Source organism: Muntiacus reevesi, chromosome 18 (genome assembly GCF_963930625.1).
Source record: "Muntiacus reevesi chromosome 18, mMunRee1.1, whole genome shotgun sequence".
Taxonomy (NCBI): domain Eukaryota; kingdom Metazoa; phylum Chordata; class Mammalia; order Artiodactyla; family Cervidae; genus Muntiacus; species Muntiacus reevesi.
Window position 1 is genome coordinate 5,287,001 of NC_089266.1, and position 26,835 is coordinate 5,313,835.

A 26,835-nucleotide genomic window follows, 5' to 3' on the forward strand; every position below is an offset into this window, starting at 1 on the left:
TAATTTTCTAGATGCTTGAAATTTTTTCACAATTCAAAGGGGGAAAAAGGTCCCTTCTCACTGAAGGATGGAAGAGACAAACACTGCTTTTTCTTCTCCCTGTGACACTGAAGGTGGAAGGAGCAAGAAGCAAAATTCCCACTTGTATCCGTCTGTACTTAGGGAAAAATCAGTTACAGTCATTATTTGACAATGAAATCATATGACACTTTATTTTTAATGCAAGGCAAGGGGTAGGCTCTGCAGTTTGAATCTGAGCTTTGCGGTTACTTTGACTTTGAACAAATTACCTGTCCTCACGCCTCATTTTCGTCCTCTACAACGTGGGGGTGATGGGAACGTCCCTGGTGGTCCCGTGGCTGAGACTCTGAGCTCCCAATGCAGGGAACTGGGCAGGGAACTAGCTCCCACATGCTGCGACTAAGAGTTCACACGCTGCAACTAAGACCCGGCGCAAATCAGTGTTTAAAAGAAAATAAAAAATGAGGGACTTTCCTGCTGGCCCAGTGGTCAAGACTCCGTACTTCCAATGCAGGGGGTGTGGGGTCGACCCCTGGTCAGGGAACTAAGATCCCACATGCTGCACAACCAGAAAATAATAATAAAGAAATACAGTGGGGGTGATGATAACAAGCCTTCCTTCTTAGGGCTCTTGAGCACCTTGCCCAAGACAAGTATGGGAGAGGCCGGGTAGAAAGCGCCCTGTCTAAGCACGAGGCTTCCTCACCTGCTTCTATGCTACAGCTATTTGGACCGTTCCTTCCCGCTGACTTTCACGGAGCAGGGAGGGTGCTGAGCACCACCCAGACCTGGGAATAAGGTGGGCTGCTATAGCCTCCTCTGACTCTGGCACATAACGGGTCTTTGCACTAATTGTCCCGGCCACTGAGCTGGTCTCCTTGGCCCTCTGGGAGCCATTTGCCTTAGAAGTTTGCAGCCCAGGGCTCCCCAGGGTGGAAGGAAACTTAGAGTCGGCAACAAGAAGCTAATTGTTCCCAGCTCAGCTCCTCTGCACGATTGGAGCCTCCCCCTTCCCTCCCCTGCCGCCCCCCAGAGTCCCAATTAAGAGGTTTCTCCAGCCAGCCAGCACTGCCGGCGAGAGCTGCAGCCTTGGCCCAGGAAGGCCGGCTTGGCCTCGGTGATGCGCCTTTCCGGGAGGAAGATGCCACGGCTGGAGTGGTCCCAACCTAGACCCTCCCTCCTTTGTGCCGTGCTGTGCCAAGTCGCTTCAGTCATGTCCAACTCTGCGACCCCATGGACTGTAGCTTGCCAGGCTCCTCTGTCCGTGGGATTCTCTAGGTAAGAATCCTGGAGTGGGTTGCTGTGCCCTCCTCCAGGGGATCTTTCCAACCCAGAGATCGAACCTGCGTCTCACATCTCCTGCACTGGCAGGGGGTTTCTTTACCATTGAGCCACATGGGAAGCCCCATCTGTTTACCAGCAGAAAAATTCTCTCGGTGATTTAATCTCAGTCTCTTCCTGTCCAGCCCCCTTGACCTGAAGTAATAAAGGCTGAGACTGCAGGTCCTAGAGACACTCTTGGTTGTTGTACACGGGTGCTTTGAGAGTCTTCTGGAAGTGTCTGCAGTCACCGCCAGGTCACCAGATCCCTGGGCTCCAAGCCAGAGCCCGAAGTTCTCTCCCCTTCAGGACTGGCTTCCTGGTGACACGTGTCACCACCCGCCACCCCCCGTGCTGCCTGCCTGCGTGAGGACACGGAGAAGGCGGCCGTCTGCACACCAAGGAGAGAAGCCTCAGACAGAACCAACCCCGAGGGCACCCGGACCTCGAATTTCCAGCTTCCAGAACTTTCAGAGGCTACACTTCCGGTGTTTAAGCCGCCCAGACCGTGGTACTGCGTGAGGACAGTCCGGGCAGCAAGCCCACTTCCACTCCTATTTCTAGCGTTTCCCTAATGCTTGTTAGGTGTTTGCCATTGTGCTAAAAAAAATTACAAATATCCTCATTTAATCCCCACATAACCCCAAGGAATAAAAATTAGCATCATTTTCATATATCTTGCTTCCCCAGCAGCTAGATACGCATAGAGTCGGGCTCAGTAAATATTTACTGAAGGAAGGGTGCTCGGATGGACTATCGCGCTCGCCCAGAGAGCCGTGAGACACAGCCAGAAGTCTAATCTGAGCTCTGAGTCCCGGTCCAGCCCTTAAACACGCTGGGCGGGTCAAGTATGGTCCAAGGACTGGAACGCTCCCCTTAGCTCACGGCTCAGGGGCAAGCAGTGCGTTTTAGATTTTCCCTGCTGGGCCACGGCTCTGTGGAGGTCCCGAGCCTGAAACAAACCTGGTTCTGTTTCTAACCCAGCCTCACCGAGATTGCGCTTTCACCTGGTCACAGGCAGGTCAAGGTCCGTGCTCCCCGGGGCCTGGACATGGACTTGCGGACAGCCCGAGGCCCTCTGCCTTGATCACGTACATGCACTCTGCTTGGCCTGAGCCAATGATCTCAGAGACACAGCAGGGATGCCCTCCTGTACCTTCCCTCGCCTTCTTCCCTCCGCTCCAGCCTGCGTCCTCCTTGCAGGTTTCCGCCCGGGACCAGGAGAGCCCTCACGTACCTTGTAGCCCTGGTTGATGCCGTTGATGAACTGGGGGCTGGGGGCATTCCAGGTGAAGCGGATGGTCGTGGAGTTGGTGGCTTCGGCATGCACGTTGCCCGGAGGGACTGTGGGGACTGGGGGAGAGCAGAGAGGTGGGGTGTGCGTGGAGGGGCCACCGTCTGTCTGTCTGTCTGGCCCAGGGAAGCAGAGAAAGCACACGAGGTCTGCAGACACAGCTTTACACCACTACCCCCCACCCGCTACCCCCATGGAGACTTGAGATGCTCTCTTGGCTGCAGATTGCCTGTGTGCCCGGTCGCTCAGTTGAGTCTGACTCCTTGTGACCCCACGGACTGTAGCCCGCCAGGCTCCTCTGTCCACGGGGTTCTCCCGGCAAGGATACTGGAGTGGATTGCCATGCCCTTCTCCAGGGGATCTTCCCAACCTAGGGCTTGAACCGGCGTCTCCTGCTTGGCAGGTGGATTCTTTACCACTGAGCCACATGGGAAGCTTCTGTGGATTAGTTTGGGTTTAATAAAACCGGTCTGGCCCATTTCACAGCACGCCCATAAATACCAGTGATGAATCTGAAAATGCTCAGGGTGGTTTTTAGGTACGACGCTGAATGTAAGCTGTTTCATGATCCAGTTAATGGGAAACTTCGCAGAAGGTCCCTGTGCCCCCGAAGCCTCTGCCTTCATCACACCCGCCCCGACCTCTTCATCTTCTCCTCCACCCCCCGCCCTACAGGGTAACTGGGCACCGGGGCTGGATAGAACAGGTGGCATGGCTGAGGTGGTCAGGACTGGCACTGCTGCTGCTGTCGCTCAGACCTGTCCGACTCCTTCTGACCCCCTGGACTGTGGCCCGCCAGGCTTCTCTGTCCAAGCGATTTTCCAGGCAAGAATACTGGAGTGGGTTGCCATTTCCTTCTCCAAGGGATCTTCCCGCCCCAGGGATCGAACCCAGATTTCCTGCACTGCAGGCAGGTTCTTTACCATCTGAGCCACCGGGGAAGCCCATGTCAGGACAGGGCGAGTCCAGGACCGCACAGGCACAGACCTGGGAGAAGGAGAAGCAGCAGCCACGGTCCCCACCCACCTCCTTGCAGCGTCCACTCGGTGACCTTGCTGCTGTAGACGCCCAGCCCGGCGCTGTTGTAGGCGGCCACCTCGATCTCGTAGTTGGTCCAGATGATGAGGTCCTCGAGCAGCAGGTTGTTGACATCGGCATCCGTGATGTTCTTATACTGGTACCCGACAGGCAGCCCGGCCAGGCAGTACCTGAGGGGAGAAAGCCAGGATGCCAGGGATGAGAGTCAGCCTGCATGGCCTCATGTCCAGGAAGCTGTCTGTGATGGTGGAAGTGGTTCACACCCGTGCTGTCCAATCGAGGAGCTGCTGGGCATCTGAGATATGCTTAAGTGCAACCGAGGAATTACGTTTGTCATTTAATTTCTTTTTATTAATTTAAAAAGTTGCAAGTGACCAGAGGCTACCTTACTGGATAACACAGGTCTAGGAGATGTGTCTGGACTATTGTTTTTGATGGGGGAGGAGGACGTTGGTGGGATGGTTAACAGGATGCTGAGAGCTCCTGGGAAGATCTCACTGGTCTCAGCTTTGAGGGGTCATTGATGGGAGAGTGGTCTCCAAACCTTGGACTCATTTTCCTTCTTGCTCTAGGAGAACGGCTCCCTCTTTTGACAGCCACTCACTTTGGTGGAGACAAAAAGGCCTGAGGCTACCTGCTCTACCAAGTTCCACTTTCCACCGGGAAAAAGAACACAGGGTAATAAATGGGATCTGAACAGGCACATTTTGGAGGATGGATAGCTTACAGGAGAATCACAATGCACACATACTTTTGATTCTAATTATTAGGGAATTAGAGGCCCCAAATTATTTTGCTGCATCACAAAACCCCACATCAATGGTTCTCAAAGCCTTTGTGTGCCTGAAGGACACCTGAAAAGCTTGTCAAAACACAGCTTGCTGGGCTTACTCCAAAGTTCCCCATTCAGTAGTTCAGGGGTGGGACCTGAGAATTTTCATTCCTGTCTAGTTCTCTAGTGATGCTGCTGCTGCTGGTCCAGGGACCACACTCTGAGAACCTCTGCCCTTTATAGAGTCACCAGAAAACCCACAACATAGTTAACTGATCATGGAGTAGCCAAACTAATAATAACTGATAACGGAATAGCCAAACCAATAATACCTTCTTCCAAAATTCGGGGATTTCAATGCCGTGAGTGTTCAGTAAAGAGACATGGGAAGTTGCCTGGCATTTTGCAACCAGCCAGAGTTCAGAATATTGATGAGAGTTCTCAGTAGTTTCAAATAACAGGCTAAAACTTTCTGTTCTGAATACTGAACTTTAGTTACAACTTAATACGCTTTTAGATTACCAGTAAGGAGCCTGGTGGGCTACAGTCCATGGAGTCGCAAAGAGTCGGACTCGACTGAGTGACTAACACTTTCACTTTTTCAAAGTGTCCACAATCAAACTGAAAAGTAAAAGGCTGTAAAACTGGGCTTCATTTTGCAGTAAAGATCAAAGAAAGGATTCCACTTATTTTTTATTTGGCTGTGCCATGCCACATGTGGGATCTTAATTTCCTGACCAGGGATCAAACCCGTGGCCCCTGCAGTAGAAGCACAGAGTCTTAACCACTGGACCTCCAGGGAAGCCCCCAGATTTCCACTTTTTAACCATTCTTGGCCAAGTAGTTTGCCCACTGGGGAAACCTGGCCTCGGATAGTTACCTGTCTCCCTGTAGCCCTGATGTCCGACAGACTTGCCCATCCATACAGCCTTAAGGAGACTACACTGATCTCCTCGCTCACCATTCCTATTGGTTTCTGAGGCGCTCACCGCTGGAAGTTCTTCTGGATGTCTAGCCTCAATCCTTCCTACTGTAGGGCAGGCATTTCTTGTCTGGTCCTTGTTAGACAGCGAAGGACCTGCCACGAATCTGCTCTATTTTGCAACCCACTCCTGACCCTCCCCACCTCTGTCCCCTTGAGTCTGGGCAGCCCCTCTCTTCCCTGCTGTCCCTGGCGTGGACGCCTACCTGATGATGTAGCCCTTGAGGACGCCATTCTGGTGGCTCTCAGGAGGCGGCTGCCACTGGATCATGATGGACTGGTTGGTCCGGCCACTGGCGATGACGTTCTGTGGAGGGGCTGTGGGGGGCTCTTCAGGAAGGGAGACCCTGGAAAACACCAAGGACGGGCAGGTCTTTTCACTCCTTGTCTCGACGGCAAACACGGAAGTTTAATGGGATATGAAGAGACCCCACCCCTGCAGACTCTGCAATTGCTGTGTGCCTTTGGGTAAGTCACTTAACCTTTCTGAGAGTGTTTCTTTACCTGAAAAAGCAATATAATAAAGCTCCATTTGTCTGCTTTATAAAAGTGGTTGGAAGAAAAATAAAAAAATAAAAGTGGTTGAAGCGCAAATGATGCAATGTCTTTTCAAAACTCTCCTTGTTGGCAAATTGTTGTTGTTTACTCCCTAAGTCACGGCAGAGCCTTTGCCATCCCATGGACTATAGCCTGCCAGGCTCCACGGGGTTCTCCAGGCAAGAATACCGGCGTGGGTTGCCATTTCCTCCTCCAGGGGACCTTCCCGACCCAGGGATTGAACCTGCGTCTCCTGCATTGGCAGGCGTTCTTTATCACTGAGCCACCGGGGAAGTCCCTGGGAAGCACCAGATAAGTGTATTTTCTGTGCGGTCGCAGGACACAGGCCTCGGTTTCCCATTTGTCAAAGAAGCTGCCGTCGGGTCTGGTGGAGGTCATGAGTGCTTGAAAATTTTAGAAGCAGAAGTGTTTAAAACACTCACCTCCCCGTTACCAGCTGGGGGTGAACTCGAAACAGGCTTCCTTTACTAACCAGCTGAGCCTTGACTGGGGCGGGGCAGGCCGGGTGGGGTGAGAGTTTGAGCCCTCCTCCGACCCCGTACCCTGAAGCCCAGGGCTGCTACATTTCTTTCTCTGGCATGGCCAGGCGATGCAGCGTTCCACCTCCGTGTATTTTTCACATAACTGACAGGCATCCACGAACAACAAAAGTTAATTATTTCTGATGATGCCTTTCCCTCTTTGTTTATGTTTTTGTTCCCTGGTGGATAGCTTTTCTAAACTGTACCGCACCCTCCCATGACTTTGTGCAGCCCGAAGTGAGGGTAATTTAAGCTTTTTCCGTGTGACTCGGGGCCTAACCGTCAGGATGCAGATTCAGTAGGAAGATGAATCAGTGCTACAAAGGGAAGCCTGAATGGCTGGAGAAGTTACAGGATGGTTTCCTGCGCTTCGGGGCTTCTTATTGGGAGTTCGTAGCTCTGAGAGGTTGGGTCTGTGTTTATCTTGTCCTCTGCACCACCTCTCATGGTCCAAACATGGCCTGGCCCAGAGTAGATGCTCAATAAACAGTGAATGAGGGCCCTCCCTGGTGGTTCAGTGGTTACGAATCCACCTTCCAATGCAGGGGATGCAGGTTTGATCCCCGGTCAGGGAACTAAGATCCCACCTGCCTCGGGGCAACGAGGCCCAAGAGCCACAAGCCCTGAGCCCCTGTGCTCTGGAGCCCGCGCGCGACAACTAGAGAGAAGCCTGAGGACGGAGAGGAGAGATCCCGGGGCCCCCGCACAGGCCTGCTGTAGCAAAAAAAATAGAGCGCATGATTGCCAAAAAACAAAACAAAAACGGTGACTGGCTAAATGCTCCACGCCAGGCCGTCATCTGCCGCTTCTTCCTCCTGCTAGAGTGTCATGCCTCAATGGCATCTGGCTCATAAAAGCCAGAAGGACTCAAGCTCACGGGAACTGTAGGGAAACCACAAGGATTGATTTAACCCACATGTGGGGAGGGGTCTGGGTACACATCTAACAGCAAAGTGCATTCCGGCTCCCTTAGCAAATATGACCGCTCATTTCTGGGCTCTCAGTTCTGCTCCACTGATCTGTGCATCTTTTTTTTTTTTGGCTGTGTCACCCGGCTTGTAGGATTTTAGTTCCCTGAACAGGGATTGAACCCAGGCCATGGCAGCAGAAGTGCTGAGTCCTCACCCCTCAGGGGACGCCCTGTGTGTCTGTTTTCAGAAGAGCAGCATGCGGCTTTGGTGACCGTAGCTTTGTAGGACAGTTTGGAATCAAGACGCGTGATGCCTCTGGCTCTCTGCTTTGTTTTCAGGATTATTCTGGGTACTTGGTGTTTTTTGTGGCTCTATACAAATTTCAGGATTGTTTTTTCTGTTTCTGTGAAAAACGCCATTGGAATTGTGATAGGGATAGCATTGACTCAACAGACAGCTTGGGGTGATAGGGACATTGTAACAATATAAACTGTCCTCAACAGGGAAAGGACAGGCTCTTCAGTAAATGATGTTGGGAAAACTGGAAAACCACATGCAGAAGAAGGTAACTGGACCCCTATCTTACAAAACTCACAAAAATTTTTAAACTCGAAATGGATTAAAGACGAACTTAAGACCTGAAACTCTAGAACTCCTAGACTAAAACATAGGGGGAAAGCCCCTTGGCACTGGACTTGGCAGTAATGCCCTGGATGTGGCACCAAAAGCACAAGTCACAAAAGAAAAATAAATGAGCAGGACTATAGCGAAGTAAAAAGCATCTTCAGAGCAAAAGAAACAAGATGAAAAGGCGACCTGCAGAGCGGGAGAACGTACTTGCAAACCATGTATCTAATAAGGGGTTAATATGCAGAATATATAAAGAACTCATACAACTCAGTAGCCAAAAACTAAACATCTGATAAAAAAACTGAACACATGGGCTGCACATTTTTTCCAAAGAAGACAAATGAATGACCAACAGGTCCATGAAAACATGCTCAACATCACTAATCAACAGGGAAATGCAAATCAAAACTACGGTGAGTTATCACCTTATACCCGACAGAGTGGCTATTATCCAAAAGACAAGAGATAACAAATGTTGGCAAGGATGTGGCTAAAGGGAACCTTTTAAGCACTGCTAGTGGGAATATAAATGGGTCTAGAGACTATGGAAAATAGCATAGAGGTTCCTTCTGCCCAAAATTAGAAGCAGTACCTCCATACAATCCAGCCATCCACAGGATCTCAACAACCTGTCTGCAACCCCATATTCACTGCAGCACTGTTCACAAACAGCCAAGAGACGGAAACAACTTAAATGCCCATCAAGGAATGAATGGTTGAGGAAGATGTAACACAGCTACACAGTGAAGTATTTTCCAGCCATGAGAAAGAAACTCTGCCATCTGCAACAATCCAGATGGGCCAGGGGGCACTGTACTCAATGAAGGCAGTCAGCAGAGAAAGACAAACACTTCGTGACCTCACTGCTACGTGCAAGCTGAACGAGCTGAGCTCGGAGACACAGGAGAGTGGTGACTAGTAGGGGCTGGGGGTTGAGGGGATGGGGAGGCGCTGCTCAGAAGGTGTAAACTTGCAGAGGTGAGAGTAACCCGTTCTGGGGAGAGGATGCAGGCCTGGTGATTACAGCTAATGACACTGTATTATGCCCCTGGAGGTTTCTAAGAGAGGGGATTTTAAATGTTCTCACCACAAAAAAGAAACGGTAATTATGTGACAGGATGGGGGTGTCAGCTAACACCACGGGGGAACCATTTTGCCACACAGGAGTGTGTCAACCCACACGGCAGGTCTCAAACTTATACTGTGGTTCCTGTCCATGATCTCTTAATCCATCTGGAAAAATATAAACTGAAAAAAAAAAACAAAAACCAAAAGCAAAGCACACAGCTCTGGGGCCTGGGCCTGGGAGTCGCTGTCATCCTGATCAGACGATTCTGTTCTCACTGGAGGACGTTGCTTGCCCTGTGGGGGTCTAGGTGGGTAGAATGCGCCTCCTACGTAAGTGGGTATTAGAGGGGATGAGTTGCTGTTCAATTGTCGTCATTTAAAAAAAAAGGCTTGATGAAGGCTTCGTGGGGTCTGAGCCACGCAAGGCACCGCACACAGAGACCCAAGGAGGTCCTCGGTGACTCTGGAACTTCACGCACACTTAGCAATGGGGATGTGGAGCAGAACGGGGTGAGTGCTGGAACTTGCATGGCTCACAGAGAGGGCTGCTCAGTGCCCTTCACTCGTCCGCCTGGATTTCCCTGCCTCCCTGTGAGACAGTCAGTACAGCTACCCCCATCCTGTGGACGCACCGACTGAGGCCTCGGGGCGTCCGAGAGGAGCCCCCAGGACGCGCCCGGCAGCCAGGACCCGCCTCCCCCCACCACAGTGGTTTTGGCAGCAGGCAGCCCCGCCCGGCCCCCCGCCCTCCACTGGAGCCCCCAGGCCCACCCTGCGCCCCTCACCTCTCCGTGTCCTTGCTGAACTGTCCCTTCCCCACGTCATTGACAGCGCAAAGACGGAACTGGTAGGACCGTGCGGGGACCAAGCCCTTGACCATCACGGAAGTAGCTTCAGGGTCCACGCTGGCCAGGAGCACCGTCCAGGGGGCATCTGCACGGACAGAGGGTGGAGGCAGCGGTGGGCACCTTTGGGGGGCATGCTTCCTCCTGCTCCCTCTCCCCGCAGCGCTCCAGCCTCACACTTAATACCTCCCGCCCAGCTTGGTCCAGTAGAGGCTGGCCATGTCCCGTTCCTGGGTCCTCTTTGCCCACGTGTCCCAGGGCTGGACGGTACCCACTGGGGATGGAGCTGGGCTCACTGGAACTGAGATGCATTTGTCTTTTCTATCCTTTATTCCCCGCTCAAATTGATGAGCAAACTGTATTTAAAACACCCTTCAAGTGATGCCTGCTAATTTGGGAGCTCACAGCTTGGGGCTGGAGGATAAGAAGAAATAGGAAAGAAACTAATGACCAGCGTCTGGGAGGCTGCTGGGCGCCGGGCTCCGGGCCCAGCAAGTGCCTCACCGCGCTCCTCCCGCGTCACAGGACGCGGGGAGAGGCCGCCGCGGCTCCGCCCTGGGGACCGGCCGCCCTGCCCGCGGCGGGTGCGGGGGGCGCGGAGCCTTACTGTTCTCCGACATCTCCAGGACGTAGCGGCTCAGCGGGCTGTTGCCGTCGAAGGGTTTGCCCCACGTCAGGTTGATGGCCCTCCTCTCCGAGGCACTGAGGGTCGCCACGGGGTGCTCGGGGGCGTGAGGCAGCTGCCTGGAGGAGAGAGGCGCGGTGGGCCCCCGGGGGGTCTCGGGTCAGGGGGCGCCCCGTGATGTCTGGCGCGCAGCCCCCAGCCAAGCCTTCGCCGTGCGTGCCGGCTTTGCAGCCCGCCCCGGACGGGGGTCTCCCCGAGCGGGGAAAAGCCCGGGGGTGCTGCGGTGCGGCGGGCGGGCTCGGATCGCCCCCGGCCCGGTGGGCCGCAGACGGAGCCGCGCCTCGCTGCCTGCGCCTCCGCCTCCGCGTCCCCGAGGCGGGCAGGCCGCGCTCACCTCACGCGCAGGTGGGCGCTGCGGGAGTCGTTGCCGCCGGCCGAGAGCACCCGGCAGGTGTAGGTGCCGATGTCCCCGGACCAGGTCTGCGCGATGTGCAGGGAGCCGTTCCGGTCCAGGCGGAGGCGGGGGTTGCCCTCCGCGCTCAGCGTGACGCCGTCTTTCTCCCAGACGTACCTGAGAGGGGAGAGCCGCTCAGGGCAGAGGCGCAGGCAAGGGGGGCCCAGCCCAGGGCCGGTCTGCAGCCGGGAGCTCCAGCGCCGGGCGGGGGCGAGCCCCAGGCCAGGGCGGGGCCCCCACCATCACACCTGCGGCGGGGGCGGGGGTGGGGAGGGGTGGGGAGCGTTCACACCTTCAGTTCAGGTCCAGGTCCCAGCCTGGTTGCTGCTGACCCGAAGCCACCGCCAAGCCGCCCAGAGTGGGCACAAACTATTCTCCCAAAGAGGTTAAAAGAGTACGGCTGGAAAAAGGGTGAACGCTTCCGCCTAGACTACATTTGGGGATTAGTTTTATGAAGAGAACCATCACATCAATGCATCACTGTGACAAATTGACCTCAGTGTCCAAAAAAAAAAATCACTTTAGCTTTGGTCAGTCAGTACAAAGGAGGACTTGAGAAATTACACACATCCCTGCGCCTGACAATGAGAAACGCCTGCTCTGGATTTGTTATGGAGGAGACACAATAATTGTCGTCAACACACACAGGGTGCCAGCTCCTGGGAGCACGCTGGGCGGCTGCCCCCCAGGGAAGGTGGATCAGGGTGACCAGGGTGGGGGCTGGGCTGGGGCGCTTTACAAATAAGCCAGCAATCGCCTAGTGTGGGGACAGGGACTGTCTATACAGCCCTAGAACTCTCTGGGTTTAGGAAGGGTGAGATGGCTGGAGAGAATGAGCCTGTACTATTTTTAACTTAAACTTTAAAAAAAAATTTCAGAAAACTAGCAAGTACAGATGAGAAAAGAGTAGGAAAAAAAGAGAAAAATTCAACAGTTTTCCCCTATTGTTGTTTAGTCCCTCAGTCGTGTCTGACTCTTTGTGGCTCCACGGACTGCAGCACGCCAGGCTTCCCTGTCCTTCACCATCTCCCAGAGCTTACTCAAACTCATGTCCATTGAGTCGGTGATGCCATCCAGCCATCTCATCCTCTGTGGTCCCCTTCTCCTGCCCTCAATCTTTCCCAGCATCAGGGTCTTTTCCAGTGAGTCGGCCCTTCGCAGCAGGTGGCCAGAGTATAGCAGCTTCAGCGTCATCATCAGTCCTTCCGATGGACATCCAGGGTTGGCATTTGAGGGTAAACCTTTCAGACGCTTCTCTCCTGACCCCTGGGCAGTTACCACAGTGCCACTGTGTTCTGGGCTTGAATGTTCCCTGGCCACTTACTGGTGTTGTGGTCCTGGGGATGTTTATTGGATACGGTATGCCTCACTTTTCTCATTTGTCACATGACGGAAGAAACACCATCCACCCCATAGGGTTGCCGTAAGGACTGTGTGAGTTAGTATAAAATATTGGCGTAGCGCTGGAAGCATGGTGATTGATAGAAGTTATGATATATGTTTACTGATACAGTACATCTTGAGTATAAATAATACCCAGCTGCTGCTGGATAGCCCAAGGAGCCCAGCTCGGGGCCCTGGGGTCACCTAGGGGGTGGGACGGGGGGTGAGCAGGCATTCCAGGAGGGAGGGGATATATGTAGACATAGGGCCTATTCACTTTGTTGTATAGCAGAAGCCAACACAACATTGTAAAGCAATTATACTCCAATAAAAAAAAAAAAACCTAGCTATTCATCCATCCCAATTTTAAAGCTGCCATTTCTACCCAAGACGATATCATAAATTCCATTTAATGTGACATTTCTTCACCGTGGTTCACTTGGCTGCATAGTACTTCACATTATCATTCCTCTGTAATTGATCCTGTAATGATGGGCATCCAATTTACCTCCTTGTTTTCTTCCTTTTTTTAAAAAAATTCTTTTTGGCCACATCACACGGCACGTGGGACCTTAGTTTCCCAGCCAGGTATCAAACCTGCATCCTCGGCACTGGAGGCAGGGAGTCTCAGCCACAGGACGGGCAGAGAAGTCCCTAGCTCCTTGTTTTCTGATTTCACGGCTAATGCTGTGATGAACACCTCTGTGGCAAAATATTTGCCACATTCTAAATCACTTCCTCGGACATAAATTCTCAGCAGTAAATCACTGAGTTAAATGCTAAGGCTTTTTATGCATATTTTGCAAATCGCCAAAAGTGATCACCGTCCATCCATCTCTCTGTCTAGAGAAGGATCATCCTCACGGGCACTGACGGGATAGGTAGATTTTACTTAAAAGCGAATCTAGCTGCAGAGGGAGATGCCTGCTTACGGAACAGCCTGTGGCAGGCAGACACACTCTGTCCAGAACACCATGCGTTAGGAAGCATCTATCACCACCTGCAAGGGTTCATGCCAAAACAACTGAACTTGAATCTGAAGATCAGCTTGTCGTTTAGTCGATAAGCCGTGTCCGGCTCTTTGCGACCCCATGGACTGTAGTCTGCCATGTAGCCCTCTGCCCTGTAGCCCTCTGTCCAGGGGAGTTTTCAGGCGAGAACACTGGAGTGGGTTGCCATTTCTTAACTCCAGGGAATCTTCCCAGCCCAGGGACTGAACCACACCTTCTGCATTGCAGGCAGATTCTTTACTGCTGAGCCACCAGAAAAGCACCCATGATCAATTACTTAATCGAATCAGAAATACAAGGGATAGAAGAAGAGGTGAACCACAGCATGAAAAAGCAGCTAGCCAAATCCAGATCTGGGCTATTCTACAGCAGGGATATTCTGCAAATTATGGCCCACTGCCTGTCCGTGTAAATAAAGTTTTATTGGAACATGCACACAGATACACACTCAATTGTTTACAGATTGCTTATGACTGCTCTGAGCTGCAGACACAGACATGAGAAGCTGTGACAAAGACTATATGGCCCTCAAAGCCTAAAATGCTTACTCTCTGGCTCTTTACAGAGGAAAATTTGAGGATGTCTTTCCTGCAGAACCTGGTTTCTCCAACTTATTAAGTGCATGAAAACCAGACAAAAATGAAAACCAAAATAAAGACAAAAATAAAAAGAAAGCGACAGGGTACCATGTAAAACAGAGGAGACACAGCAACTAAACGCAACAGGTAGACCCTGTATGAACCCTGAGTTAAGCTAACTCTGTGCACAAAGACACTTTGAGACACTCACGGTGACTGAAACACAGGCTGGTGTCAGAAGAAACCCAGGAATTGTCTTAGGTGTGAGAGTGGACATGGCTGTTATCTTTAAAGAAAAGTCCTTTTGAGTAAGAAAGGCACATAGACATATCTAACGGTGACACTGCATTTTTGAGATTTGCTTTTAAAAAAGATTTGCAGTTAAAAAAAAGCGTGGGGAAGATTCACAAAACCAGATGGGCAAATACAGATGATCGCTGAGGCTGAGAGGTGGTAGATAAGAACTGAGGATGCAATTCTCTCTTCTTTGGGGCAGTTTTAAAACTTTCATAAGAGGATGTTAAAAAAAGAACCCATCAGTCCTTTTAACTCAGGGGACATTTCCCCCCAAATAATCCATAAAGATATAGCTGGCTATTAAGCAATTTTGATGAGTGGTTTTTAGCTTTAAATAATATTAGATAGTCCTCAGGAAACAGAAGATGTGCAAAAACATTTAGTGATAAGGGCATTCAGAATGATATTTCTTAATATTAGCAACAATTCAGAAATAATCAAATTACCCAGCGTTAGGGAATTGGTAAGATAAATTATGGGGCGTCCACACAGTGGAGGACGGAATAGTCACATAATTGAGTTTAGTCAAAAATATTTATTGACAGAACAAGAGATTTGTAACAGGTTCTTAAGGGAAAAAGCAGAGTAGAGCACGGTGTTTTTAGTTTCTTCAAATGGCTCAAATATTACTATCGCTCCTGGAAGGAAAGTGAGATGTCAGTCGCGTCTGACTCTGTGTGACCCCATGGACTGCAGCCCTCCAGGCTCCTCTGTCCAGGGGATTCTCCAGCCAAGAGTACTGGAGTGGGTAGCCATTCCCTTCTCCAGGGGATCTTGACCCAGGGACTGAACTCGGGTCTGAACCACCAGGGAAGCCCAATGGAAGGAAACACAGGTCCATGTACTTTTCTACATCTTCTCTCTCTATCCCTCCCCATTTTCTTTGGCTCATCTGCATTTTTTATATTCCCCCCCCAAATGGATATCTGTTAGCTGTGTAATAAAATATAGTAACAATAATGATTAATATTAAGAACGGACTGCTCATCTTATGTCCAAAACACAAACAGACGCACAGACTTAATGAACGAGCTTGCAGTTGCCGGGGGGAGGCTGGGAGGGATGGTTAGGGAGTTTGGGATGGCCGTGTACACACTGCTGTAACCAACTAGGACCTCCCGGAAGCACAGGGGCCTCTTGCCCAATGTTACGGGGCAGCCTGGACGGGAGGGGAGTTGGAGGAGGACGGATACATGTGTGTGTGTGGCTGAGTCCCTTTGCTGTCCATCTGAAACTATCACAACACTGTCAGTTGGCTACACTCCAATATAAAATAAAAACAGTGGACTGTCCAGATTCCGTCTAGATCTGGGTTCAGATACCAACTGGAAGCAATTCTGGAGGCTTTTCATGCTGGTACCTACACCTGCCCAGCCTGTTTCCCCTGGACCCGTTATTTACTGAGGACACGTAACCAGGATTAAGCGGCTACCACTCTAGTCTGATCCGGTCATTCAAATCCTTCCAGTCTGTCTGCTCAGGGGACCCCTGGTACGTTTCCTGCAGCCAGAACAGGGACTCTAAATCTGGCTGCACGTCCGAGACACCTCGGGGACTTCTAAAAATACTTAAGTCTGGGGGTCCGGCCGTCCCACCCGTAAGACTCCCCTCCCCTCCCCAAGGCGATGGAAGACAGACAAGGGCGGGAGATGTGGAAATGGACTTGGTCACAAATTTTTGCCAATTTAGGGGGATGAGGGACCGACTCTGTTCTCTCCCCCATCTAAAAAAGATTGTCCTAGGTGCGTAAATCCATTCTAAGGCGAGGTCCCCTCCAGTAAACTGGAAGCACGACTTCTCATCCATAGTTCACTGGGGGTCCTGGAATGTGGGTCTACAGATATATTGCAAGGGGTTCCTGAATTTCTTTGTTCACAGGAATTGTCCAGAGTACAAATAAAATGTGCAAGTGTTTCCCAAGTATTTGTAGATAACATTTTAATAAATAAAATACCAATTTTTAATAAATGTTACTTAATTAACAGAGATTTTTGTTACGATAAAAAATTTCAAGTAGCGGAGGCTAACATGATAGCAACTGTTTCTGTATGTGTCTGAGACCCACAGCTGTGTTCTATGGGGGTAATGTGTGGGTTCTCCTGGAAGACATTGTTACAGTTGGTATATTAATGTTTAACAACACCCTGATAAACCCGGGGATAAGCATATTCTGGATTATTTGATGGCCGTGTTCTAACTACACCTATGTGATTTCAGGGCTCATGTCTGCGTTTGTGTGGTACCACACGATGGCTGTCCAAAGGGCCGATGTTCACTGTTTAATGAGGTGTTTCTTTAAGTGGGGCCTGAGGCAGAGCCTCTGAGAAGGGGTGTGAGTCTAAAAGTCCAGTATCCTTGAATGTACGGTGCAGCCACCTTAGAACGCAGTAGGGAGGTTCCCTAGGAAACTAAACACAGAGCTAGCACATGCGCCAGCAATTCCACTCCCGGGCGCACATCCAGACAAATCTCGACTTCAAAACGATGCACGCCCCCCAGTGTTCACAGCAGCATTGTTTACAACAGCCGAGACACGCGGGAGCGGCCTAGATGTCCATCAGCGGGAATGGATAAAGAGGATGTGGCACGCACATCCAAGGGGACACCGCTCAGCCACAAGAAAGAACGAAGTGGAGCCATTTACAGCAACGTGGATGCAATTAGAGGTGATCAAGCTAAGTGAAGTAAGTCAGAAAGATGAAGACAAATATCACATGATGTCACTTAAATGTGGAATCTAAAACATGACACGAACGAACCTATCTGGGGAACAGACACAGACTCCGGCAGAGAGGGTTAGACTGGTTGCCCAGGAGCGGGGTGGCTGGGGGAGGAACAGAGTGGGAGGCTGGGATTAGCAGGTCAGATGCAAGCTTTTATACACAGAATGGATAAGCAACAAGTCCATCGTATAGCACAGAGAACTGTATTCAAAATCCTGTAATAAAACATAACGGAAAAGAATAATTTTTTTAGAAAAGAATGAGTATATATGCGTAGACCTGAATCACTGCTGTGTGCCAGAAGTTAGCGCAACACTGTGAATCAACTGTACTTCAGTAAAAATAAAATAAAGGAAAAGAAAGCAAATATAAATATCAAGAAATAAAGCCTAGTCCCCTTGGCTTCCTGGGGTCCCTCCTGGCGCGGCCCTACGGCCATACGCCTAGAGGCCACCAGGTGGCGCCCCAGGACGCACTTGGGTCCCAGGCGGCGGGGCCGTAACTCCCAGGGGCGCCCCTCACTGCCCGCCGGCCAGCTCCCTGCCAGGGGCTCCAGCGGTGACGTTGCCCATAGAACAGGTGCAGCACGGAGGGAGTATTTATCTCTAAGGAAGCAGTTAGGCTTTTTTGTTTTTTTTTAACTCAGCATCCAAAGCTCAAGAGAGCCTGAAGGGGCTATCTTCTCCCAGTTCGGGCTCGGAACCCTTGCCCAGAGATGGCCCAGGAAGCGTCTCTGTGCCGGCCCGGCGGCTTCCCAGCTTGCAGGCCTGTCTCGGCTGCTCCCCGCGCTCCCAGGCCTCCGCAGGGCCTTTCCCGGTTGGACCTGGCTCCCTCCAGGTCCCGTGGAGGGCGGCAGGGGCGGCCCCCGTCTGGGTCTCACTGGGGGTCACCCCAGGGCCCTCCATGGCCCCAGGCATGTCAGGGCTGCCAGGCCTCTTCACCAGACCTGTCTGCTGCCCACAGGTGGGCAGAGGGTCTAAGATCTGCGGGCGACTGCTAGCAGGGGGGTCCTGAGCATCGCAGAGCTTCCACCTCTCCCCAGACAGAGGCTTCTTTCTCTCCCCCTCCCTAAGGCCCCCCACCCCCCTTCCTGCATTTCTCCGCCTTTCATCCCCGCCCACCCCAGGCTGCCCCATTCAACTCAGGCTGGCTCAGTCCCCAGACACGCACTTCGTTGCTCAGTCGTGCCCGACTCTTTGAGACGCTGTGGACCGCAGCACGCCAGGCTTCCCTGTCCTTCACTGTCTCCTGCAGTTTGCTCAGATTCAGGTCCACGGAATCGGATGGACATGCTATTCAGCCGTCTCATCTCTGCTGCCCCTTCGCCTTTTGCCTTCAATCTTTCCCAGCACCAGGGTCTCTTGCGGTCCGTGGGGTCCCCAAGTCTCAGTCCTGCACTAAGTCTGTAGGTGGCTGTTCCCTGACCCCCATGGGCCACACTTACCTCCCTGTCACGGACACTCAGCCAGCAAACCAGCGACCCCCGAAAGCTGCCCCTCCCCCCTTGCCGCCAAGGGCCTTGGCCTCAGGAGTACCTGATGGTCACCCGGGGGTCGTGGGTCACTCCGCACACCATGGAGGCCTGGGTGCCCTTGATGACGCTCTGGTCCTGCGGGGGCCTGGTGATGCGGGTCCGGGCTGAAAGACAGCAGGGAGGTGGCCGGGTGGGAAGGGGCCCCGGACGGACAGGTGAGATGCAGGTGTGTGTGTGGGGGGTCCTTCCGGTGAGCCGGGCCGTGCGGCTGAGGTCTGCGGTGGACTGGTCCCCCACGGCGAATGTCCCAGAACACTAAGAGCCATGTGTTCCCAAGGTACGTGAATTCTGGGAAGTGACGCTCATAGTGGGGGCTCTTTTAATTCTGTGCCCATGGGATGGACAAAGAAATAGAAACCTGGAGATGATCACAGCCGTGTTCCCAGGGGTCCAGCCAGGGTAAAAATAGGACTGTCTGCCTCTGGGTCTCAGGCATCCCCCGCCAGGCCCCTGGCACTCAGGCCAGGAGGGCGGCCCACCCCTCCGTGTGGTGCCAGACCCCAAGGGGCGGGATGGGGCTTGGGACGTTCCCCCAGAGCAGGGGTCAGCAAACCACAACCCGGGGGTCAAGTCCGACCAGGGGCCTGTCTGAGTGAATCCCCTCCGTGTTGGCACCCTGCCACGCCTGCTGCGCTCAGCACAGCCTATGGCTGCTTTCTTGATGAAACGGGAAGAGCTTGTGGAGCTGTGACAGAGACTGTCCGGCGCACGAAGCCTGAAATACTTCCTCTCCGGCCCTTTCCAGCAGAAGTGTGCGGATTTCGGCCCTAAGGCCTACGCGCATCGGCTCTGTGGTGAGAGCCCCGCCCAGCCAGCACTGCCCCGGGGACCGTGATCTTCCTGCCCTGTCCTCCGAGCTCCTCTGTCCAGGTCTCAGGACGGGTGGGCTGGGCAGACAGCAGACGTGGGGCCGCTCAGCGCACGCTTGCGCACACTCACACACACTCACGCACGCTCACACACAGGCGTGGAAAGGACCCCCGCCCGGCCCGGGCACTCACCCCACACCACCAGGTCGGCCGAGGCTTCGTCCGCCCCCCGCGAGTTGGTGGCCAGACAGGTGTAGGTGCCGGCGTCTGAGATGTGCGTGGGGCTGACCAGCAGGCTGCCCGACTCCAGGAGCGTGAAGCGCGGCAGCTGGACCGAGCCGCTGGCCAGAATGCGCTCCCCTGGGGGACACGGGACGGGTGGGCTCAGGCTGCCGCCCGCTGCCCCCAGCCACCCCCTGGCACTCCGTCATCACCAGGCGCCTGGACCACACCCCACCCTCCCCCGTCCGCTGCCCCAGAGTGGGCTCCCAGCTTTAGGAAGGCTGCAGGCGCCCCTGGAGGGGGCCTGGGGGGGATGGCAGGGCTGCGGCCAGCCCGGTTCCTGACCTGGGGACAGACACAAGGACACGCAGTCCCAGAGCAGGGGGCCCGGACGGAGCCTCTCCTGCTGTCTCTCCTCCCACCACGCTATCTGCCCTTCAGCAGGAAGACCAGCCTGCCTCCCCGCCGGTGGGCACAGCCCTTGGAGGCAGCTGGCACCTGGGCTGGGGGGAGGGGACAGACAGCTGCGACAGGGTGGTGACGGGCCGCCTGCAGAAGGATGCTTCTGGAGTCACCTTCAGGGGCGCGCAGGGGAGCGGCGGGCGGGAGCAGCCAGCGTGGGGTGCGGCGGGGGCAGCCCTGGCCGGGACAGACCTCCCACTAGGGACCCGGGGACCCTGGTGGCTGGAAGGAGAGAGGGAGGGAGACAGAGAGGGTGACCCCTGTGTCAGAGTGTGTCTGAGAGTGCGGTGCTGGTGATCGCACCTGTTTTTTAAAGAAAACCCCACCTGCCTGTACAGAGGGGACTGTCCACGTGCAAGCCGGTGGGTGAGCGGGTCCCTCCGCACACGCGTGTGGGCATCCTGCACGGGTGAGTGTATCAGGTGGGCGTGTTTATTTCCGCATCTGGGCGCACACTCCACCGATACTGAGGAAGCATCCTCTGTGGGTCACTGTGTTCTAAGCCCCGGGGAGATGCCAGGGGACAAAACTGAAAGCTTCGAATTGTGGGAGGCGAGGTAATCAGTAGACTGAACATGCCGATGACCTTGTGTGTTAGAAGGTGGGGAGATAGAGCAGGGAGGCTCTGGATGAGAGGAGGTTCATATGGGCAGAGGCTGGGGGTGTGAGTGAGTGACAATGTGTACACGTGTGTGTGTCCCTGGGGAGGGCTGTGAAAGTACAATGCAGAGGCGTGGAGGAGGCACGGGGTGGGTGGACTAGGGGGACAGCTTGGGCTTCACTGGCTTTGCCTGGGGAGGGGGTACGGCCCCATCCCTGTACTAACAACCTGCTCCACGGTATTACATCCGCCGGCACGGACTGGTCTACTTCCCAGACACGGTGCGGGCCCTCCCACATGCACCCTCTCATCTAGTTTTCATGCTGCTCCCAGGTACGAATCCTACCATCCCCAGTTTATAGGTGGGAACCTTAAAGCTCCGAGTGAGTAAATAACTCACCCAAAGTCACGGGTCTCACCAGAGGCAGAGCTGAGCCTGGAGCCGGACAGGGCGGCACATGGTACGTCCCGTGGTGTAAAAGAAGCCCTCTGGGGTTGTGCAGTGCACAACCTTCCCAACTGTACATGGGAAACCCCCCCTGGCTGGCTCCGGAACTGAGCCCCAGGCCTGCCCTAGACTTTTGGTCACCCTCTAAGGTCAGTCAGCCTCAAGTACCTTTTTGCCAAGTGATGGCCGGGCGGGGCGCCCCCGAAGTCTCACAGGCCAGCACCACAGACATGCCGTCGATCACCGTGCTGTCCAGGGGGCCCCTGGTGATGTTGGGGGCGATGCCTGCAAAGGAAGACAGTGGGGCATCTTAGCCACATCCGGGTGCTTCTCCTGCCTCGCAATCTCCTTGGTGTGGGTCCTTCTTCAGGGAAGGATGCAGATGTCCCGGTAGGACCCCAGTGTCGGAAAGAACCAGAGAACCCACGAGGGACCCCTCACCACCTGCCCCGTGGAAGCACCTTGGTGATGCCAGTCCCTGCCCTGCCTCGATTCTCAAGCCTCCATCTGGCAGAAACTGAGGACTCCCAAGGATGACCGACACCCTCCATGACAAGGTTAACGGGATTCACCTTTCATTAAAGGTGAAATCGAGGCTCTGGTTTGTAAAAGAAAAAAACCAGTGCTGGCCACAGAAGCAGAGGGCGTGACGGGCCAGAGTCACCGCGCCCCAGGGCGAGAGCCTTCTGGGATCCCATTTCTGCATCTACAGCGGCCTGTTCTCAAGAGGCCCCTGGCTGGAGGAGGGCTGTGTCCTGGGTTGGGGGGAGAGGGAGGGGCTCGGCCAGGACAGGGAAGGGGACTCACTGGTGACGGCCAGGTAGGTGGAGGTCTGCGCCTCGCCGGCCGCGTTGCGGGCGAAGCACTGGAACATCCCGGTGTCGTCCGGCACCAGCCCGCTGATCTGCAGGCCCCCGTCGCCTCGCTGCCGGAAGCGGCCCAGCCTCCCCGCCTCCACCACGGCCGCGTCCTTGTACCAGGTGACGGAGGGCGGCGGCACACCTAGGGGGTCGAGCGCCCACCGTCAGCCAGCGCCGAGGGAAGCTCCGGCCTCGGAGGCTGGGGCTGCAAGTCCTCAAGGCGGGGGGCGGGGATCCCGGTGTGCTCTGGGTTCTAGAACCTTCTCAGTGCGTGCTGGCGTGCTAAGCCACTTCAGTCGTGTCTGACTCTCTGCGACCCCCAGGGACTGCAGCCCACCAGGCTCCTCTGTCCACGATTCTCCAGGCAAGAACACTGGAGTGGGTTGCCATGCCCTCCTCCAGGGGAGCTTCCCGACCCAGGGATGGAACCCGTGTCTCCTGTGGCTCCAGCCCTGCGGGTGGATTCTTTACCTGCTGAGCTACCGGGGAAGCCCGAACTTTCTCAGCGGCGCCACTATTGGTCTAGGAAGCGGGGAGAGTTGTTCTTAGATTCCCAAATTCTCAGAGTAGGCATTCCAAGAAAATTTAAAAGTTCCTGGGGTTAGTTCAGCTTGGAGAGGCTGGACATACTGTATTCTATTCTGGCATATGTAGCGGAGTCTTTAGTATGCTCTGGGAACCTCCAGCCAGCCTTTCCAAACCCAGGTGAGCGCGCAGCCCCGTGTCTAGGGGCTCACAGGTGGGATGGGGGTTTCTTCGGAAGCCCCGTCCTGGCCCGTCCTCACAGAGAGGAGCATTGGGGCTCCTCCTAACCCCTCAGCCTTGCCCGAGCTGTGTCCCCAGCCTGGCACCCTTTCCCCACACCCCCTGCCCCCCACTCCAGCTCTCCCTCTGTGTCTCTGCTCAAACGTGACTTCCACAGAAAAGCTCCCCAGGCTCCGTTCGAATGACCGCCCCCGGCGGGAGCCCCTCAGCCTGCCTGCTTCTCCTTCCCCCGCACTTTTCAACCCCGACAGCCAGCCGCCGACACCGTATTTCACCCATCCCAAGCTACGGCTTTGTTCACATCGTAATGTCTCTGAGATGAGGACGTGTCTTACAACCGACAGCATGTCATAATTTAATTGGCAGCCTTTTTTCTTTCTTAGTGGCGCATAAAATAATGGGGCATCTTACAACCCATGGCATTTTAGATGAAATGAAATAAGGTATCTTTATTTGTTTATTGGTTTGTCTGCCTCCCTCACGAGAACGCACAGTTCTGTAATATCAGGGATCTGGCTCTTGGGTTCATTCTGTGCCTCTCCAGCCCCGAGAACAGTCTCAGCACATGTTGCTGAAAGTGTCAGATACTCAAGTCATGTCTGACTCTTTGGGACCCCCATGGACTATAGCTTGCCAGGCTTCTCTGTCCATGGGATTCTCCAGGCAAGAATACTGGAGTGGGTTGCCATTCCCTTGTCCAGGGGACCTTCCTGATCCAGGGATCGTGGTAAGCCCACCCCCCACCAAGTGTTTGTCCAATAAATCACTGTCTTCCGCTCGAGTGATCTCAGGACGGGGGTCAGTGTGCCCCCTCCTCCTCCATGGGACCCTCCCTTTCCTTCCCTCCCTCCTGCCAGGGTTACAGTCTCCGCTCTGCGCATCCTGTCATCCCCTTATCCCAGATTGCACCCTGGTTTGGGGTGTCTTTTAGCTCAACTGGACTCAAAGGAGAAGGATGGGAAAAGCGGTAAGTATGCAAGAACTCTGACAGAGGCAGGGGGTTAAGTAGGAATGGTGAGGGGAGACGAAGCAGAATGGTCCAGAAACCAGGCAGAGACACATCCGAGTTCTGGCAGTTCTGACATTACGACAATGTGGCATTGTCGGCAACTCTCACATTATGGGTAATTTGAGTCTGTCACCTATCCTGAAATTACGGTAATTTGGATTCATTTGTAACCTTCACGTTATGGTAACACGGGGCTGATTTCCAGCCCTGAGATTATGGTAGTTTGGCCTGTTTGCTTCCTGGGGTGTCTGCTTACAGCCAGGCTGACTCTCTGCTCAGTGGTGAGAGGGTGGCGGACTTTCGAACAGTCTATGTCAGGGAGGGGAGAGGTTGAAGGTCTGGAGGGACCTCGTGCCCCTCCAACCAAGCCACCAGGTTACCTTTGGCCCGACAGGGGATGTCCACCACCTTCTCCATCTCCGCTGTGATGTGTCTCTCTGGCTCCTTGACAAACTGAGGTGGTTCTGCAGGAGGAAAGACCGGGGGAGGGGATCAGAGCCAGGCTCCTGTTGATACGGCTGCTGATCGGGTCGCCCGTCAGGGGGACTCCAGCAGCCCCACCGTCTCACCCATCACAGAGAGGTAGGCACCGCGGACGACGGAGGGGACGCTGCTGCTACGCAGGACGGCCTCACACTCGTAGTAGCCAGCGTCGCTGGCCGTGGGGTTGGGGATGGTGAGCCGGCGGTTGTAGTCACTGATGCCGCTGGACAGCAGCGCCCCGTCCTTCTTCCAAATGATGTGAAGCTTGATCAGAGGCCTGGACGGGGCAAGGGATGAGGCGGTCAGCCACAGAGCCTCCCATGGGCTTGGGAGGCAGGGCAGGGTGTGGTGAGGCATGCAGGTGCGGGGGGCCAGGCGCCTGAGTTTGCCCTGCCCCTGACACTTGCTAGGTGCAGGCCGTTGTGTGGGCTAGTCCTTCAGAGCTCTGGGCCTCAGTTTCCACATCTGTACAATGGGAACAACTGTGCCCTGCTCCCCGGGGGTTGTGGCGAGGGCAGACCTGGCCCCGCGACAGCTCATGTTCGAGGGCTCTCGAGAGCTCTCGAGAGCAGGCAAGTGGCCCTTCCCCACGTCTCTGCCTCCGCTCTGCCCCCTGCTCCGTCCAGTGTAAGTCAGTGGGTGGGAGAGTGTGGAAGTCCTGAAATGTCTGGGGTCTCAGTTGCAGCATGCAGGAATCTTTAGTTGCAGCATGTGGGATCTAGTTCCCTGACCAGGGATCGAACCTGGGCCCCCTGCTTTGGGAGCACAGAGTCTTAACCACTGGACCAGCAGGGAAGTCCCACTTTCCTCTTGCCTTCACTCAAGGAGGCCACGGCCGGCAGAGGCGAGCGGCCACTCCCCAGGCTGCTCTGGATGTTGGAAGTGAGTGGATCCCCCACCAACTCCAGATGTCCTGGGCTGGGATCTGCTGGATAACTTCCCCTCGAGGCATGGGTTCTCCTCTCGGGCGGGCCCTGCTTGCGTCCGACAGCTCTCTGACCACCAACCCACCACCCCTTCCCCAGGCTAAATACCCCGTCTTCTTTCGTGGGGCCTCATGGGACAGTTCTGGATCTCTGTGAATTCCACGTGGCCTCCTCGGAGCCTGCAGGTCAGGAGCACCCGCTGGGGTTAATGCGGGGGGCTGTGGAGGCAGGACCCACCTGGCATTGGCCACACACTCCATGGTCACCTCCGAGGTCCCGGTCACCACGCTGGTGTTCTTGGGAGGAATGATGATGGCTGGAGCGATGGGGTCTGCAGGGCCGCCGACATCTGGGGAGGGCAACAGACGCTGGGAATCCCATCCGAGCCCCACCCCCACTAGAGGGACATCGCGGGAGATCTCTGTCCTTATGGGGGATGTGGGCAGATGCCCCGCAGCCCCAGAGCTGAACCTCCAGACACTGACCCGGGGGACCCTCCCCGCTTCCATCCTCCTCTGGTGGTGGCTCTCTGCACAGCGTCCAGGGAGAGCCCACGGGAGATCTCAGGATGTAACCCACCCCCCTATAATGCAGCCATGCCCTCCTCTTCATCCCCTGTCCTAGTTTTTTTTTTTTTTTTGGCCTTCAGAATCCTTCCCTCCACCTGCATTAATGCTGTGAGAAGGATAATACGTTGTCAGTAAGCTGACAACATCTCATCAGCTTGCTGCTTCATTCGCCACCTCTTCCACCAGAATGCAAACTCCCCACACTGGGCTGAATGCTGTCCCTCAAGTTCATGTCCAGCTGTGAATGCCCCCTTATTTCAGAGAGGGGCTTTGCAAGTGCAGTCAAGTTAGGAGGAGGTCCTGCTGCTTCAGGGTGAGCCCGAAGCCCAGCATGATGAGAGAGAGGACTGCTGAGGGCCTGCTGTGAACACAGGGCCTCTACACAGTGCTGTGAGGTCACCCAAACAGGAAGGAAGTCCAAAGAAGGGGAGATATGTATACGGAGGGCGGATCCGCTTTGCCGTACAGAAGAAACTAACATAAGACTGGAAAGCAACTACAGACTCCAAGAAAAATTAATTAAAAATAACAAGAAACAAAAGCGTCAGTTGCTCAGTCATGTCCATCTCTTTGTGACCCCATGGACTGTAGCCCGCCAGGCTCCTCTGGCCATGGGGTGCTCCAGGCAAGAAGACTGGAGTGGGTTATCACTGTCTCCTCCAGGGGATCTTCCTGATCCAGGGATCAAACCCGCATCTCCTGTGCCTCCTGCATTGGCAGGCGGATTCTTTACCCGCTGAGCCATCAGGGAAGCCCAGTAAAGACAGGAGACTTTCCTGCTTTATTCCTTGAGTCTTTTGAGAAGGGGCTAGGCTCTTCTCTCTGTGGTCAGCCCAAGCCCCGTACTGGCAGAAGCTCCACTACGTTCTGTACCCCTGCTCCCTGGCTCCTGAAAATATAAAAACAGAGGACTTTTTCTCTCACGACAAATCCATCCAGTTGGCCCCTGTCCAGGAGGCTCCGGAGGTGGCAGGCCATAACGACTCCCACGGCCCCGGGGTGATGGCAAATGGACATCCTTTATGGGGAAGACAGGCCGCCCGGTCAGCCCCCCGGGAAAAGGTTTTCCTACCGGGCCTCCCAGGCCTTGCTGGGAAAGGCCCAGACAGAATGGGAA

The 26,835-nt window shown here is 54.4% G+C and overlaps 1 protein-coding gene and 1 non-coding gene across 4 annotated transcripts in view; both read right to left on the reverse strand.

The window, feature by feature from the left end:
* The window catches only part of SDK2 (sidekick cell adhesion molecule 2), a 261,245-nt gene that overhangs the window by 60,868 nt on the left and 173,542 nt on the right, over window positions 1-26,835 (reverse strand). For all 3 annotated transcript variants that reach the window (XM_065909896.1, XM_065909895.1, XM_065909894.1), the window contains exons 6-18: window positions 25,387-25,498; window positions 24,310-24,500; window positions 24,121-24,204; window positions 21,914-22,108; window positions 21,275-21,391; window positions 19,566-19,733; window positions 18,566-18,668; window positions 10,980-11,156; window positions 10,568-10,704; window positions 9,901-10,048; window positions 5,634-5,774; window positions 3,662-3,843; window positions 2,579-2,694 (exon numbers count right to left, since the gene is read on the reverse strand). In XM_065909896.1, the coding sequence (XP_065765968.1) occupies window positions 2,579-2,694; window positions 3,662-3,843; window positions 5,634-5,774; window positions 9,901-10,048; window positions 10,568-10,704; window positions 10,980-11,156; window positions 18,566-18,668; window positions 19,566-19,733; window positions 21,275-21,391; window positions 21,914-22,108; window positions 24,121-24,204; window positions 24,310-24,500; window positions 25,387-25,498 (1,871 nt within the window). The remainder of the gene's footprint in view (window positions 1-2,578; window positions 2,695-3,661; window positions 3,844-5,633; window positions 5,775-9,900; window positions 10,049-10,567; window positions 10,705-10,979; window positions 11,157-18,565; window positions 18,669-19,565; window positions 19,734-21,274; window positions 21,392-21,913; window positions 22,109-24,120; window positions 24,205-24,309; window positions 24,501-25,386; window positions 25,499-26,835) is intronic.
* On the reverse strand, window positions 24,946-25,018 carry TRNAG-CCC (transfer RNA glycine (anticodon CCC)). Its single transcript has one exon. It is a non-coding gene; the product is annotated as a tRNA-Gly (tRNA).